General features: G+C 43.0%; 1 protein-coding gene across 3 annotated transcripts in view; it reads right to left on the bottom strand.

The window, feature by feature from the left end:
* The window catches only part of HUS1 (HUS1 checkpoint clamp component), a 152659-nt gene that overhangs the window by 86029 nt on the left and 51782 nt on the right, over positions 1–14848 (bottom strand). For 2 of the 3 annotated variants that reach the window (XM_053467780.1, XM_053467782.1), the window contains one exon: positions 14053–14160. The exons of the other annotated variant lie outside the window; for it this stretch is intronic. In XM_053467780.1, the coding sequence (XP_053323755.1) occupies positions 14053–14160 (108 nt within the window). The remainder of the gene's footprint in view (positions 1–14052; positions 14161–14848) is intronic. 3 annotated transcript variants of the gene reach the window in all.

The following is a 14848-nucleotide window of genomic DNA, read 5'->3' as shown; positions in this document are numbered from 1 at the left end:
CCTTACATCCCATTGCCCTAGCATAACATCTAGCCAGTATAACCCTCCTGCCCCAGTTCACAACCCCCCAAACCCGTTAAGCCATAGGCATAAAGATTTTACAAAAAATGTACACCTTATAGTATGCTCCCTGGTGCAGGGAAAATATGGAAAATCTATATAAGTTAGGTATTTCTGAAATCAGGACACCTGAATTGATAAACTTGGAGGGGATTTTCCATCACTTTACCTAATTTTGTGAGGATTCAGAGGGAAAAGAAAAAAAAATCATTTTTTTTCCCTAATTTTCTCTAGCTTTTACTAAATTTCTCATTCTAAATTTTCAGCTAATCATCCAACTATGGTATCAAAAGAAAGCTCTATCTCTCCTTGAAAAAAAACAATATATAGTTTAAATGGGTACACCGTTCACAGGAAAAGAGAATAATCTCTGAACCGACATAGCGCAAAAATGGCAAAATTGCTCTGGGGCTTTGAGGTACCAAAAACCCCTGGGATTGAAGGTGTTAAGGAGCGAATCGAATCTAGGCTCGTACGTTTAAGAGAAGCGCCGAGTCCGACCAGGTGGCACCTCACAACCGCCTTATAGGCCTCTCAAACGACTGGAATCAAAACATCAGGAGTGGTATTTTCTTTCAAATAGTTGGTAAATGTAGAGTCTCATTGAGTCTCCAGCTCCACATAGTTTTAGGAAGACCTGCCAAGGCAAGTTGGAAAAAGACAGGGGCATGGTCACCAAGAGTCATGCTTCCTATCCCAGCAGAACGCAGGAAAGGTAGATGTTAATGAGAAATAAAAAAGTGTCAATCCTGGTGTATGTATTGTGACATGGGGAAAAGTAAGGGCTGCAACAACTAATTGATAAAATCGATAATCGATAATGAAAATCGTTGCCAACGAATTTCATTATCGATCAGTTGAATCGATTTTTATCAATTATAAAATGAGGGTTTTTTCAGAGCAAATGCTCTGAAAAATATCCCTCATTATATACCGTATTTGCTCGATTATAAGACGAGGTTTTTTTCAGAGCAAATGCTCTGAAAAATACCCCTCGTCTTCTAATCGGGGTCGTCTTCTAATCAGACCTCAAATAGAGGTCTGATTAGGAGACTAAGATCCAGATCCCCCGCACCGCTGCAGGGGACCTGGATCCTCCTGTCTCACCCGACCCCCCCCCATCATACACACACTTACCGGTGCTTCCTGCTGTGTTGCCGGGGCAGTGGGTTGACGTCTACGCGATCCGCGTAGACAACGTCCGCTGCAGCCGGAAGGAGGTGTGGCTAGCAGCGGGGGGTGTCTGCGTCCGTCGCGTAGACCTTCCCCGACTGTCAGAGATCAGACTTCCCCGCACCGGTGCGGGGAACTCTGATCTCTGACAGCCGGGGAAAGTATACGCGACGGGTGCTAGCCACACCTTCTTCCAGCTGCAGGAGAAGGCGACGTCAACCCGCTGCCCCGGCTGGAAGCACCGGTAAGAGAGGAGGGAGTGCGGGGGAAGGGGGGTGAGAGAGGGGGGGAGAGTGTGTGTGTGTGTGTGTGTTAGTTAGTTAAATGGGGGTATAGGGTGTGTGTGTGTGTTAAATGGGGGCATAGGGCATTTCTGGAGTGGCGTTAAGGGGGCATTTAATAGAGCACTCTGCCTCCTGAAATGCCTTATACCTCCCTATATGCCACTCTGCCCCATAATATGCCTTTTAACCCCCTAAATGGCAGAGTGGCATAAAGGGGTATAATGCATTTCTGGAGGCAGAGTGCTCTATACAATGCCTTTTAACTCCCTTAATGCCACTCTGCCTCCTGAAATGCCTTATACCTCCCTATATGCCACTCTGCCCCATAATATGCATTTTAACCCCCTAAATGCCAGAATGGGATATAGGGGTATAAGGCATTTCTGGAGGCAGAGTGGCACATAGGGGGTCAAAAGGCATACCATGGGGCACAGTGGCATATAGAGGGTTAAAAGGCATATCATGGGCTACAGTGCCATATTGGAGTGGCAAGCCTGGGGGCAGATGTGCGTAACTGGGGGACAGGTTGGAAAATACAAGAAATAAAAACAAGAAAAATCTTTTTCTCAATCATAGCTTTTATTAAAAAAAATTGTTTACATGAATTAACATTTACTGGTAAAACTTTTTTCCTTTGGGGTCGTCTTATATTCAGGCTTTTTCTTTTTTTCCTAAGTTAATATTCAGATTTTGGGGGGTCGTCTTATAATCAGGGTCGTCTTATAATCGAGCAAATACGGTAATATGTTTCAGTGACTTACAGCAGCAGCTCCTACTTACCAGTCCCTCCCTGTGATCACTGTGACAACTGGCCCCGCCCCTTCCTTCTCCCGAACCACATGGCTGTGACACTCATCTAACTAAGTATAAAATTAATATTTGGGCTGCTGAAAGTTAGGGGAGGTGGGGGTTAATTTAGGGGCAGGTATGGTTAATGAGGTGTTTAGGGTTAATTTAGGGTCAGTTATGGTTAATGGGGTGTTTAGGGGCAGCTATGGTTAATGGGGTGTTTGTGGTTAATTTAGGGGATGCTGTGGTTGATGGAGTCTTTAGGGTTAATTTAGGGGATGCTGGGGTGTTTAGGGTTAATTTAGGGGCAGTTATGGTTAATGGGGTGTTTGTGGTTAATTTAGGGGATGCTGTGGTTGATGGAGTCTTTAGGGTTAATTTAGGGGATGCTGGGGTGTTTAGGGTTAATTTAGGGGCAGTTATGGTTAATGGGGTGTTTAGGGTTAATTTAGGGTAGTTGTGGTTTAGGGTTAATTAAATTAATTTAATAAAGTTAACTTAAGGTGCAGTTAGGGGTAAAGGGGGGGGCAAACTGAGGGGAACCTAAATCCTGGGGGCAGTGAAAATTAGCCCAGTACTTATTTATAAAAGTATGGTGTCAGTGTGATGCGAACGGGTCTGTGACTCTATGAGGGGACTATGAGATATCTGGGGGATATAAGGCATATCTGGGGAGGACAGAGTCACATATCTGGGGGTATAAGGCATATAGGGTGTATAAGGCATATCTGGGGCCACTGGCATATCTGGGGGTAGAGAGGCATATCTGGGGGTAGAGTGGAGTGGCATATGTGGGGAAAGGAGCGTGGCATGTCTGGGAGGCAGTGTGGCATGTCTGGGGGGGACGGAGTGGTGTATCAGGGTGTATAAGGCATATCTGGGGCCACAGTGGCATATCTTGGGGTAGAGTGGAGTGGCGTATCTGGGGGTAGAGTGGAGTGGCATATATGGGGGTAGAGTGGAGTGGCATATCTGGGGGTAGAGTGGAGTGGCATATGTGGGGTGGGCAGCGTGGCATGTCTGGGAGGCAGTGTGGCATGTCTGGGGAGGATGGAGTGGTGTATCACGGGGTATAAGGCATATCAGGGGCCACAGTGGCATATGTGGGGGTAGAGTGGCGTGGCATGTCTGGGAGGCAGCGTGGCATGTCTGGGAGGCAGCGTGGCATGTCTGGGAGGCAGCGTGGCAAGCTCAAATGTGCATAAATTGGGGGGGGCTGGTTGGGAAACAGACAAAAAATGCATTTTATCAAAGTGTTTTTTATTCCGCTGTTTGTATTTAACATCATTTGTTTATTAAATTATTTTAAATAAATGAAATATTTACATTCATTTTTTTTATCCGATTAATCGAAAATCGGCCAACTAATCGATTATGAAAATAATAGTTAGTTGCAGCCCTAGTAAGTGTAATCTCCACACATCCATGAGCAGGTGCATTTTAACCCCTTCGTGACAAAGGCTGATTTTACTTTTTGTACCCTTCATGACAATGGCCGTTTTAACATTTCTGCGCTGCTCGTGTTTAGCTGTAATTTTCTTCTTTCCTGTTTACTGAACCCACACAAGTTATATATTGTTTTTTTCGGGACAAGGGCTTTCTTTACATGTGCCATTTCGGGTATCTTTGAGGCCGGCCAATGCAATTTACCCCAAAAAAATCATATATTTTTGAAAACTAGACACCCCAGGGTATTTCAAATGCTAGTATTTTAACTCTTTCCATGCACCATATCTACCACCAGTCTTTGTCAAACTTTGTGGTAGTCATTTTTTTGCATTTGTTTTTTCACACACATTTTACTTCAGGTATGAATAAACAGATTCTGGTATATGTCACTATCATAAAAAGGGCCACATTTGGGGCATGCGCATTTTTCAATGTTGAACTTTGGCATTTGGGGATTCACTTGGTACATCTTTGGCCAGGCCATTTCAGTGTGCCCAATAAAACCATATATTTTTGAAAACTAGACACCCCAGGGTATTTTAAATGCTGGTATTTTAACTCTTTGCATGCACACATTTTGCCACCAGCATTTTTTCAAAGTTTGCAGTACTATTTTTTTGTGTGTGTTTTTCCCCTACACACCTACTTTATGTATGAATTTACAGCTCCTGGTATATGCCGCTGTCACACGACACCGCAATATGTGTTCAGCAACATCTCTTTTGATTGATACCCCACATGCATGGGTTTGTCATTTTTGGGGGGGAACTAAAAGGCCACATTTGGGCCGTGTGCATTTTCCTAATTGGAAATTAGATGTGTGGCCATCCTCCCCCCGTGTTAATTGGGACCTTGTTGAACCTGGCCAATTCAATTTACCCCATCAAATCATACATTTTTTAAAAGTAGACACCCCATGGGCATTTAATATGCCAGTATTTTAACTCTTTAAATGCGAGAATTGTTTTAAGCTAATGTGCTAATTTTAGGACTTGCTCACAAATATATATTTTTTATATATATACCGTATTGGCTCGAATATAGGCCGCACTTTTTTCCCCCACTTTAAGTTTTTAAAGTGGGGGTGCGGCCTATATTCGGGGTCTAGCGCCCGACGCCCGGGACATGCAGTCCCGGGCGCCGGGCAGGCAGCGGGGTTAAGATACAGATCCCCCGCAGCGGTGCAGGGGACCTGCATCCTTCTCCCCGATACGCTCAGACAGCCTCCCCTGCCAGCACTTCCCACGGGGGGGGGTGCCGGCACGGGAGGTTATCTAAGCGTTTTACCTCTGCCCACCCCCGACTTACCGGAGCAGACTCCCGGGTGTCTTGCGGGGCCGGCGGGAGACATTTACGCAATACGCAAATGCAACTTCCGGTAACGGTACCGGAAGTTGCATACGCGTATTGCGTAGATGTCCCTCGCCGGCCCTGAAGACACCCGGGAGTCTGCTCCGGTAAGTCGAGGAGGACAGCGGCAGCGTATCGCGGGGAGGGAGGACAGCGGCAGCGTATCGCGGGGAGGGAGGGCAGCGTATCGCGGGGAGGGAGGGCAGCGTATCGCGGGGAGGGAGGGCAGCGGATCGCGGGGAGGGAGCGCAGCGGATCGCGGGGAGGGAGGACAGCGGCAGCGTATCGCGGGGAGGGAGGACAGCGGCAGCGTATCGCGGGGAGGGAGGACAGCGGCAGCGTATCGCGGGGAGGGAGGACAGCGGCAGCGTATCTCGGGGAGGGAGGACAGTGGCAGCGTATCTCGGGGAGGAGGACAGTGGTAGCATATCTCGGGGAGGGAGGACAGTGGCAGCATATCTCGGGGGGGAGGACAGTGGCAGCATGTTTTTTTTTGGTGCTTTTTTAAAGAAAAAAAACTTTTTCTTTAAAAAAGCACCAAACTTTTAGGGTGCGGCCTATATACGGGGGCGGCCTATATCCGAGCCAATACGGTATATTTTTTATTTTTTTTTGCCTTTTTTACTTTTTACATTTTTTTCAACTTGAAGGTTCCCCTGATAGTGACATCAGTGGGAAATTATTTTTACATTTTACTGTTTTTTAACAATTTTTTTCCCCAATTATTATTAATTTTATTTTTTAATTTATTTTTACTAAACACACTGTGATTAGAAAGCTGGGCTCCATTGACTTGCGTGGTTGAATGCAGTACCTGTATTCAACCTGCAAGTGGTCCCAGAGTTCTCTAGAGATCACCTAGCGAACTTTTTCATCTTTATTATTTTTTTCACCGGGCGGCCGCCATCTTGCGGATGGCGAAGATCACTTGCACTGGGGGCTGCTCTCCGGAGCGGTCACAGCCCGTCCTGGGGTAAGTGTTTGGTGTCGCTGAATGCCTCCTGATCGAGGCATTTCAGCCATTTAAGTTTAGGAGGTGATCGTTGATCGCCTCCTAAACGCTTTTAAAACGGGTGTCCGCCAAACATGGCCCTTAGTGCCGATCGTGGTGTTACTGAATGCCTCGAGGTCGATGCATTACAGCAGCACGGTTTGGGTGCTGAAAGCGCACGTAGATTGCTTTTCTGCACCCGTTTAAAGTCATGACGGTCCTGGCACGTCAATTGTCACTAACCTGATGTTCGTGCAATTGTCATTAAGGGGTTAAAGTGTTTAATAACCTTACGGAATGCGAGAGCGCCCTGAAGTCGTGTCTAAAATTGGGTCATACCATATTGAAATCCCCTCCCAGGACAGCGATGCCCTGCTGGAAGTCCGACAACCGGTTGAAAACGGAGATAATATAATATAACAACCGTGTTTCTTGTTAGGAACATAAATGTTCGCAAAGGTAATTTTTTGAGAGCCAATATACCCCTTCACAAATATGCAACGTCCCTCAGTATCCCTCCATTCCTCACATAATTGAAAACGGACAGCCTTATGGAGGAGAATGGCAACTCCCTTAGTTCTGGTGGAGGGTGAGCTAGAGAGGAAGGAATGTACAAAGTTCCTGTCTAGAAGTCTGTATTCTTTGCATCGTCAAAAAATAAAAAAGGAAAATAAAAGGAAAATGTGTATATCAAAACAAATAACGCAGCAGGAAAATGCGTGTAAAAAAGTAAAGGTGTTATGGGGCAGATTAAATAAAAGTAAGAGCGATAGCAGCGTCGCTTAGCAGAGTAATCCCGTGGAGAGCCAAATACAGGCAACAACCTGGGGATGGATATAGATGTGTTAACTCCACAGGGAGCCCCCGGTTACTGACTGGGGGATCGAGTGAAAGAGAGGAAACAATAAAACATAGCATTAAGTAAAATAAATTATATGTTATGTATCCCACCACCCTCCCCAGCAGAGAAACGTGAAAACTGGCGGGGGGGGCATAAATCAAAAATAATACCGTGTATGGGTGCAAAAAGTTCGACCAACAGTCCTACGGAATCCAACTGTATCAACCCACTGGAAGCAACTGGAAATTCAGCGGACGAGTAGTCCAACAATTCAAGTCGAAGGGAGCGGTCCAACGGGACATAGCGGAGAACAAATTTCTGTGGAAACTGAAGTTGTTCATCCTTCCTTGCCATCCGATGAAGCTGCATGGCGGGCCCTCTTCATCCGGGTGGAGCGCATTGACCAGGAGCGCACTGGGTCTGTCAAAGGCTGAAGAGGTGAAGGTGTCGGATCCCATTCCGGGATAGAGGCGGCAGGCAAGCCAAGTTGATCCAGGAAATTCTTCATCTCACTGGGTTGTCGCAAAACGAAGGTCTCTGTACCTCTCCGAGCAAGTAGGGCAAAGGGGAAGCCCCATTGATAGGGGATATGCGCCTCCCGCAGTGCAGACTTGATGGGTTTTAGTAGCCTCCTCTTCTGAAGGGTTATTGGGGAAAGATTCTGATAAACGGAGATCTTCTCGCCTTCAAACTCCAAGTGATCGGAGGAGCGACATGCTTTAAGGATAGCGTCCTTCACCGAGTATTCGTATAAACAGCACACCACATCTCTTGGCGGGACAGATGAAGAGCCCCTTGGACGAAAAGCCCTGTTGTGAGCTCTGTCAAAACGTATAGGCTGATCTTCTGCTACTGCAAGTAGTTTGTTAAAGATTTGCTGTAGTGTTGAGCGAAGAGATGACTCAGACCCAGGTGGTGATCGCGGGGGCACAGGTGCTGCTGTCTGCCCGGGTGCCCAGGCAGACGAGCACAGCCACCCTGAGCAACCCCCCCCGACCGATTCTGTGGGCTCAAAATGTTATCACCGGGGATGGGGGTTGTTTGTTGATTGGGTCTTCACACAAGTGTGGGGACCTGCCACAACATTCCCCTGCTACCTGATCGCTCCAACTAATCGATTATGAAAATAATCGTTAGTTGCAGCCCTATATCGCTGTATATATGTATATATATATATATATATATATATATATAAACACACACACCTTTTTTTTGGCTAAAACAGTTATAAAACAGTCAACAATATTTCAAGGCATCAACTGAATTTTACAATTTGGTACAATATTCTGCTTTTTTTTTTTTTTTTTTTTTTTTTTTTTTACAAACCGCCCTCTGAATGCTGCCCTGGATGTTCATCTCCTTCTGGAGATAGGGTCTACATTGTACACAATACGTTAAGTGAGATCTGACTAGAGATCTGTATACCATTAATGCATTTAGCTATACAACCCAGCAACTTACTTGCTCTTTCCAATGCTTAGTTGTCCTCAAATAACTACTCTAATAGCAATGCCTTTTTTACTACTTCAGCATTCTTCTAATTTACTTACATCATTAGTCTTTTGGCTTATTTTACCATGAATATCTACCGTACTTTGTTGCAGACAATTTGCAATATCACTAACAAGAATACTAAAAAGCATGGGTCCTGAATGCTGATTCCACCACCTAGTAAAATGATCTTTCCTTGAATATACACTATTAACTAAAACCTACTGTATCCTGTCACACAGCCATTCCCAAACACTGCAATTTATGTATGAGTCTTCTATAAGGGACAGCGCCAAATGCCTTACTTACTTTTAGATGGGCTAAATCCTCCAGGTCTATTATTTTAGTAACCCAGTGATGTTTCCGATGTTGCAAACCATTTACAGCTAGATATTTTTCAATTATTTCTCTTAACAGTTTCCATTAATTTCCTAACCGCTGACGTAAGTCAACTTTTTTGTAAAGTGGTTCTACAATTGTCAAATTCTAGTCTGTATCAGTAAGTGGTTTTTGCCAAAACCAAAAAACATTAAATGGTATTTCAAATGCTGGTATTTTAACACTTTCTGTGCACTGATTCTACCACCAGCCTTTGCCAGAATTTAAGTAATTTGTTGATGTGTTTTCTTCACACACACCTTGTATTTCAGGTATGAATTTACAGCCATATGAATATACCTGGTATATGGCACTGCAAAAGAGCACCAAAATATGTGTTCAGCAACTTCCAATGTCCCATGATAGCATTCGTGCGAAGGTTTGTTGCATTGCTTAGGGGCTAAAAGTCCACATTTGGGGCATGCACATTTTTCAACTTGTAACTTTGACATGTGCCCATGTCCTATTTGGGACAACTTTTCAACCAGCCAGAATGTGTCAGATTTTTCTTTAAGGAAAAGTGACAAATTTGTGACAAAAAAGCCTGGTAGAGGAGACCAGGATGGTCAGTGGTAAACTCCTTCCTTATGTCTGTTTTACTGTGTATTCTGCTTGCTTATGGGCAGCCAGGGGAATTCCTTGAGGCAAAGACCTCAGTGGGACTATATTTTCTGACAGCAAGTTTGCAGGAGTATGGGGCTGCTCCTATTGGGTATGCATAAATGCTTTTATCTGGTGTTCTAGGAAGCTACATGTCTTCCCTATACAGCTTTTTCGTGCAAAATGTACAGGCCATTTGAGTTAAATATATACATACTAGGTATTTGATTTGTGCTGCACAAGGTATACTATTATAAATTGCTCTGCAAGGTCCACTACTTCATGTCTTTTTGACTTTATGTATTGCTTGAAAAGCAATCGGTCTTTAAATCGCATAAGTGATTCATCTATGCAAATCTTTTGGTTGGGCACATATTTGAGATGTTTTGTGACAGATCAGTTAGAAGGGACTTTAGCTTAAAGAGCCTGTCATGTGAGGGATCATTTTTTGGCAGAAACTAAGCAGTTTCATTGAAGTGGAGGAAGTGTACCTCTGCCTGGTAAATATGGCTGGAAAAGGCAGGGTGCCTAATGTAGGATGTTTGCTCCAACAGGAACATATACTCGGCTTTTTGATAATCTCAATCACCACCAAGAGTAAAATAACTCCAGTATGTCAGTGGGGTGCCAGGTCTGCTGCCTTGTGTGATATGAGGTGGGGTTAGCTACAATGTACTGCTCGGCATAAGGATTTATTTGCGCAGCAATAGACTCAAATAATTGATCAGTAAGTGTCACGCACAGGGCTATCGATCGAGCCATGAGAGTATGGGTGTAACAAGGGTTAAACCAGTGCGTTTGGTCACTTTTACCCGCAGAGCACCAAGCAACCGCCACCAACCACAACCAGTCGCTGCCTGAGAAAAAGCAATAAATACCCGTTTTTTTTATCTCTAAGATTTTGTTTGATAAATATCTCTCTATACTTCTGTCTCTCTAACTGACTAAACCAATAACAATGTAACATAATTCTTTTTTTTTTCCTTTTTTGACTTTTTGGTCTGCACATGCTGGACTCTGTTGTCGATCATTGATTTGCCTAGGTTAGTTGGGTACAAGGCCTCCCTCTGCAAATTCGAATTATTGGTTAAGCAGGGCCCTCCTCACCTGTTGTGTCTAAGTCAATTAATGTAATGTTATGTTACATTCTACTTGTTATGTCTTGTATACCCATTGTACAGCGCTACGGAATTTGATGGCGCTATATAAAACAATAAATAATAATAATACACGCTCACATACTGCTGCTGAATATCAAGCGATTCATTGTGGAGGCCGTCCCGCGCTACTTTGTGCACAAGAGCACTTATGTGTGAATGATGTGCAGCTGATTCTGATATCTTGCGCCCTTTGGGAGGCTTTGGCAATTAAATCTTTATCAATATACTGAGCATCCAAGAACAAATGCTCTGAAAAATACTTCGTTTTATAATCCGGTTCATTCAATATCTCTTACATCAATATCTCCTATCATCAACTGAAAGCTTGGGAAAAGGATCTGGGAGGATGAATAGAGACTGAGTAATGGCGTAGGGCCTGGTTCAAAACTTTAAAACACGTCCACTGCCTTAATCATTTTAAAGTAATCAATAGGTGGTATCTGGTTCCATCCAGGCAGGCTGACATGCTTCCGTCCATCTCACCCCTTTGTTGGAGGTGTGGTAAAAAACAAGGTACCTACTTACACATCTGGTGGGGATGCATTGAAATTAGGGCTGCAACTAACGATTATTTTCACAATCGATTAGTTGGCCAATTATTTTTTCGATTAATCGGATAAAAAAAAAAATTTTTTTATTTTAAATTATTTAATAAAGTAACATATCCTATGTTACTTTATTAAATAATTTAAAATAAAAAAAATTTTTTTTTTATCCGATTAATCGAAAAAATAAAACGGCAGAATAAAAAAATTTGCTTGTTTTTATTTCCCCAACCTGCCCCCCAGTTATGCATATTTGAGCCCAGGCTGGCCACACTGCCCTCCCCGACATGCCACACTGCCTTCCCCACATATGCCTTATATACCCTATATGCTTTATACCCCCAGATATGTCACTCCGTCCTCCTCAGGTATGCCGTATACCCCCCTGATATGCCATAGTGCACTCATAGGATTTGCAGACTCATTAACAGACACAATACTTTTATAAATAAATACAGGATTAATCTTCACTGCCCCCAGGATTTAGATTCCCCTCAGTTTGCCCCCCTTTACCTCTAACTGCACCTTAAGTTAACCTTATTAAATTAATTAAATCAACCCTCAGTCCTCAGCATTAAATTAATCCTGAAGAGAAGACCCCATTAACCACAACTGCCCCTAAATTAACCCTGAAGACCCCATCAACCACAACTGCCCCTAAATTAACCCATTAACTATAACTGCCCCTAAATTAACCCTAAACACCCCATCAACCACAACTGTCCCTAAATTAACCCTAAACACCCCATCAACCACAACTTCCCCTAAATTAACCCATTAACTATAACTGCCCCTAAATTAACCCTAAACACCCCATCAACCACAGCTGCCCCTAAATTAACCCTAAACACCCCATCAACCACAGCTGCCCCTAAATTAACCCTAAACACCCCATTAACTATAACTGCCCCTAAATTAACCCTAAACACCCCATTAACTATAACTGCCCCTAAGTTAACCCTAAACACCCCATTAACTATAACTGCCCCTAAGTTAACCCTAAACACCCTATTAACAATAACTGCCCCTAAGTTAAGCCTAAACACCCCATTAACAATAACTGCCCCTAAGTTAACCCTAAACACCCCATTAACTATAACTGCCCCTAAGTTAACCCTAAACACCCCATTAACTATAACTGCCCAAGTTAACCCTAAACACCCCATTAACTATAACTGCCCCTAAGTTAACCCTAAACACCCCATTAACTATACCTGCCCCTAAGTTAACCCTAGACACCCCATTAACTATAACTGCCCCTAAATTAACCCCCACCTCCTCTAACTTTCAGCAGCCCAAATATTAATTTTATACTCACAGTTAGATGAGTGTCACAGCCGTGGCGATGCTAAGGAAATGGGCGGAGCCAATCGGCCATTTGGCTCCACTCCTTTCTTCCTCCCTGCCCCTCCCTGCAGTCACTGCTGATTGGCCCCGCCCCTTTCTTTCTCCAGCAGCGATTGCAGGGAGGGACTGGAAAAAGGAAGTGGGCGGGCCAATCGGCAGTGACTGCAGGGAGGAACTGTAAGTAGCAACTGCTGCTGTGACTCCTGTGAGTCAGACTAACACGGATTATAACACGAGGGGTACTTTTCAGAGCATTTGCTCTGAAAAAACTCTCATTTTATAATCGATAAAAATCAATTCAACTAATCCATAATGAAATTCGTTGCCAACGAATTTCATTATCGATTATCATCGATTTTATCGATTAGTTGTCGCAGCCCTAATTGAAATGAATCGATTGCAAAGACCTTTGAATTTATTTAAAACCTTTCCGGTGCCAAGCTAAATAGGACACCGGAGGTGGTCCTATTGCATATCCCCTAAGGAAGGCCGAACTTTGTTTAGTTACTCATTGTTTTGTGGCTCTCAAGGTAGTATTGGCCCGTAGTTGGAAAAAGCGGACCACTCTACCTTGGATTCAAGTCCAAAATCTGATTATTTTGCAAATTAGAATGGTCATTCCTGAACTCCCCCAAAACTATTTGGCATTTGGGATAAGTGGGGGAAAAAAAAGTGGACCATTCCCTCCAACTGGGCCCTGTGCCATTAAGTAAAAAAGCTGCAGGATTCCCCCCTTCCTCTCCTCCTTGTCCCCTAGCCGGCATCTTATCCTGTCTTTTTTTTTGGTGCCATATTGTATATGTCATATATATGCTGTATGTATATCTAAAGGCTATATCTGCTCAACTTTGGTCTAGGATCACAAAATATGTGATACAACACCCGCTAAGCTTGGCATAATTATAACACCAGGATCATCATAATCTGGTCCTAGAGATCATTTTCATACCAAACCCCACACCTGTATCAGTTGGCAAAAGGACACGTTCGCGTAACACTTGTTACGGTCATGCCTGCATGGCGTGTTTGGTTTCCCTGAAACAAACACATTGCAGGCATAAGGATGCGATGTATGATGGGGCCCAAAAGTTTTGCACCCATCATATTTTGGTAATTATGCGTTCAATAATTTTACCCTGTGTCCCTTGATACCCTGTCTCCACACCCCAGGGAGATGTAGCCACAATGCCTGGCCCTTCACTCTTCCACAGGAATCCCTTCCTGTCAAAGGTGACAATACCCAGTATGGGGTAATCAAATTTTATATTGGGTTCTGGCTCCAAAGGGAATAGTGTGAACAAATGTTCATGGTCAAATCTCTTAACCATTCAGTGGCAAGCCCAAGTTACTCATGCCGCGGCATGACAGTAACTAACAAATGCAAAAGTTGATGTGGCTCACTATCTGTTATATATGGGGTATGACCAGTTGCGCAAAATTAGGTGGCACCCACGTATTTTCATCAGGCATAGACTCTGTATCCTTCCTTTTTGGGCAGGCAATGGTCAGGAATTACTTATTTCTGATTAAAAAAATATTTGTAAAAAGTATATTTTTAGTATACAGTGCCTTCACAAAAATATAAATTACTCACATCAAAGTTGGGTACTCTGGGCTCTCTATAGTCATTCCACAGTCTCCTGGGAATAATTTTCACAGGAAGGTCATGTGTAACAATGCGGCTGGAGCCTGATAAAGAAATCTATCAAGATAAGATGACATTAATTCATTTACAGAAATAAAAAAATAAATAGCTCTTAAGAGTTATGTTTCTACATCAATTTTTCGATATTAACAACATATTTTATTATAATACTGTAGCATGGGCCTAAAACCTGGTATAATATTTTTAATTAATTCACCTATTATATATATATATATATATATATATATATATATATATATATATATATATATATATATATATATATATATATATATATATATATATATATATATATGTGTGTGTGTGTGTGTGTGTGTGTGTGAATAAATACAACCTCTGTCAATTTAAAGTACAGAAATATGTAGTTGTGATATAGGTACATTATAATACATTATGGTCCAAGACAACGCAAGCAGGACCTTAGGATGATACAACAATGAAAGTACATAATCACATAAGAATGCCAAGTAGTACCTTACAATCATACAATGTTCTGCACAGAATCATATTGTTTTGAAAAAATAAAACCATTTAACATATAATAGTAAAGGTTAGCGAGGATTCTGTGAGATGCCCATCAATCAAACAATTACACAAGACTTATGTTGCAACACATAAATGGTATTTGCTGCAACTTTATGCTCAAATTATCTCACAGAGTTACCAATTCACTGGGGGCATTGGTCAAAATTAGTGAAGATGTGATTAGGTTAGAATGTGGATG

This window comes from Spea bombifrons, chromosome 5 (assembly GCF_027358695.1).
Source record: "Spea bombifrons isolate aSpeBom1 chromosome 5, aSpeBom1.2.pri, whole genome shotgun sequence".
NCBI classification, from domain to species: Eukaryota; Metazoa; Chordata; class Amphibia; order Anura; family Pelobatidae; genus Spea; species Spea bombifrons.
The sequence above is the reverse complement of the archived record's forward strand: the minus strand, read 5'-3'. Positions and strand labels throughout refer to the sequence as shown.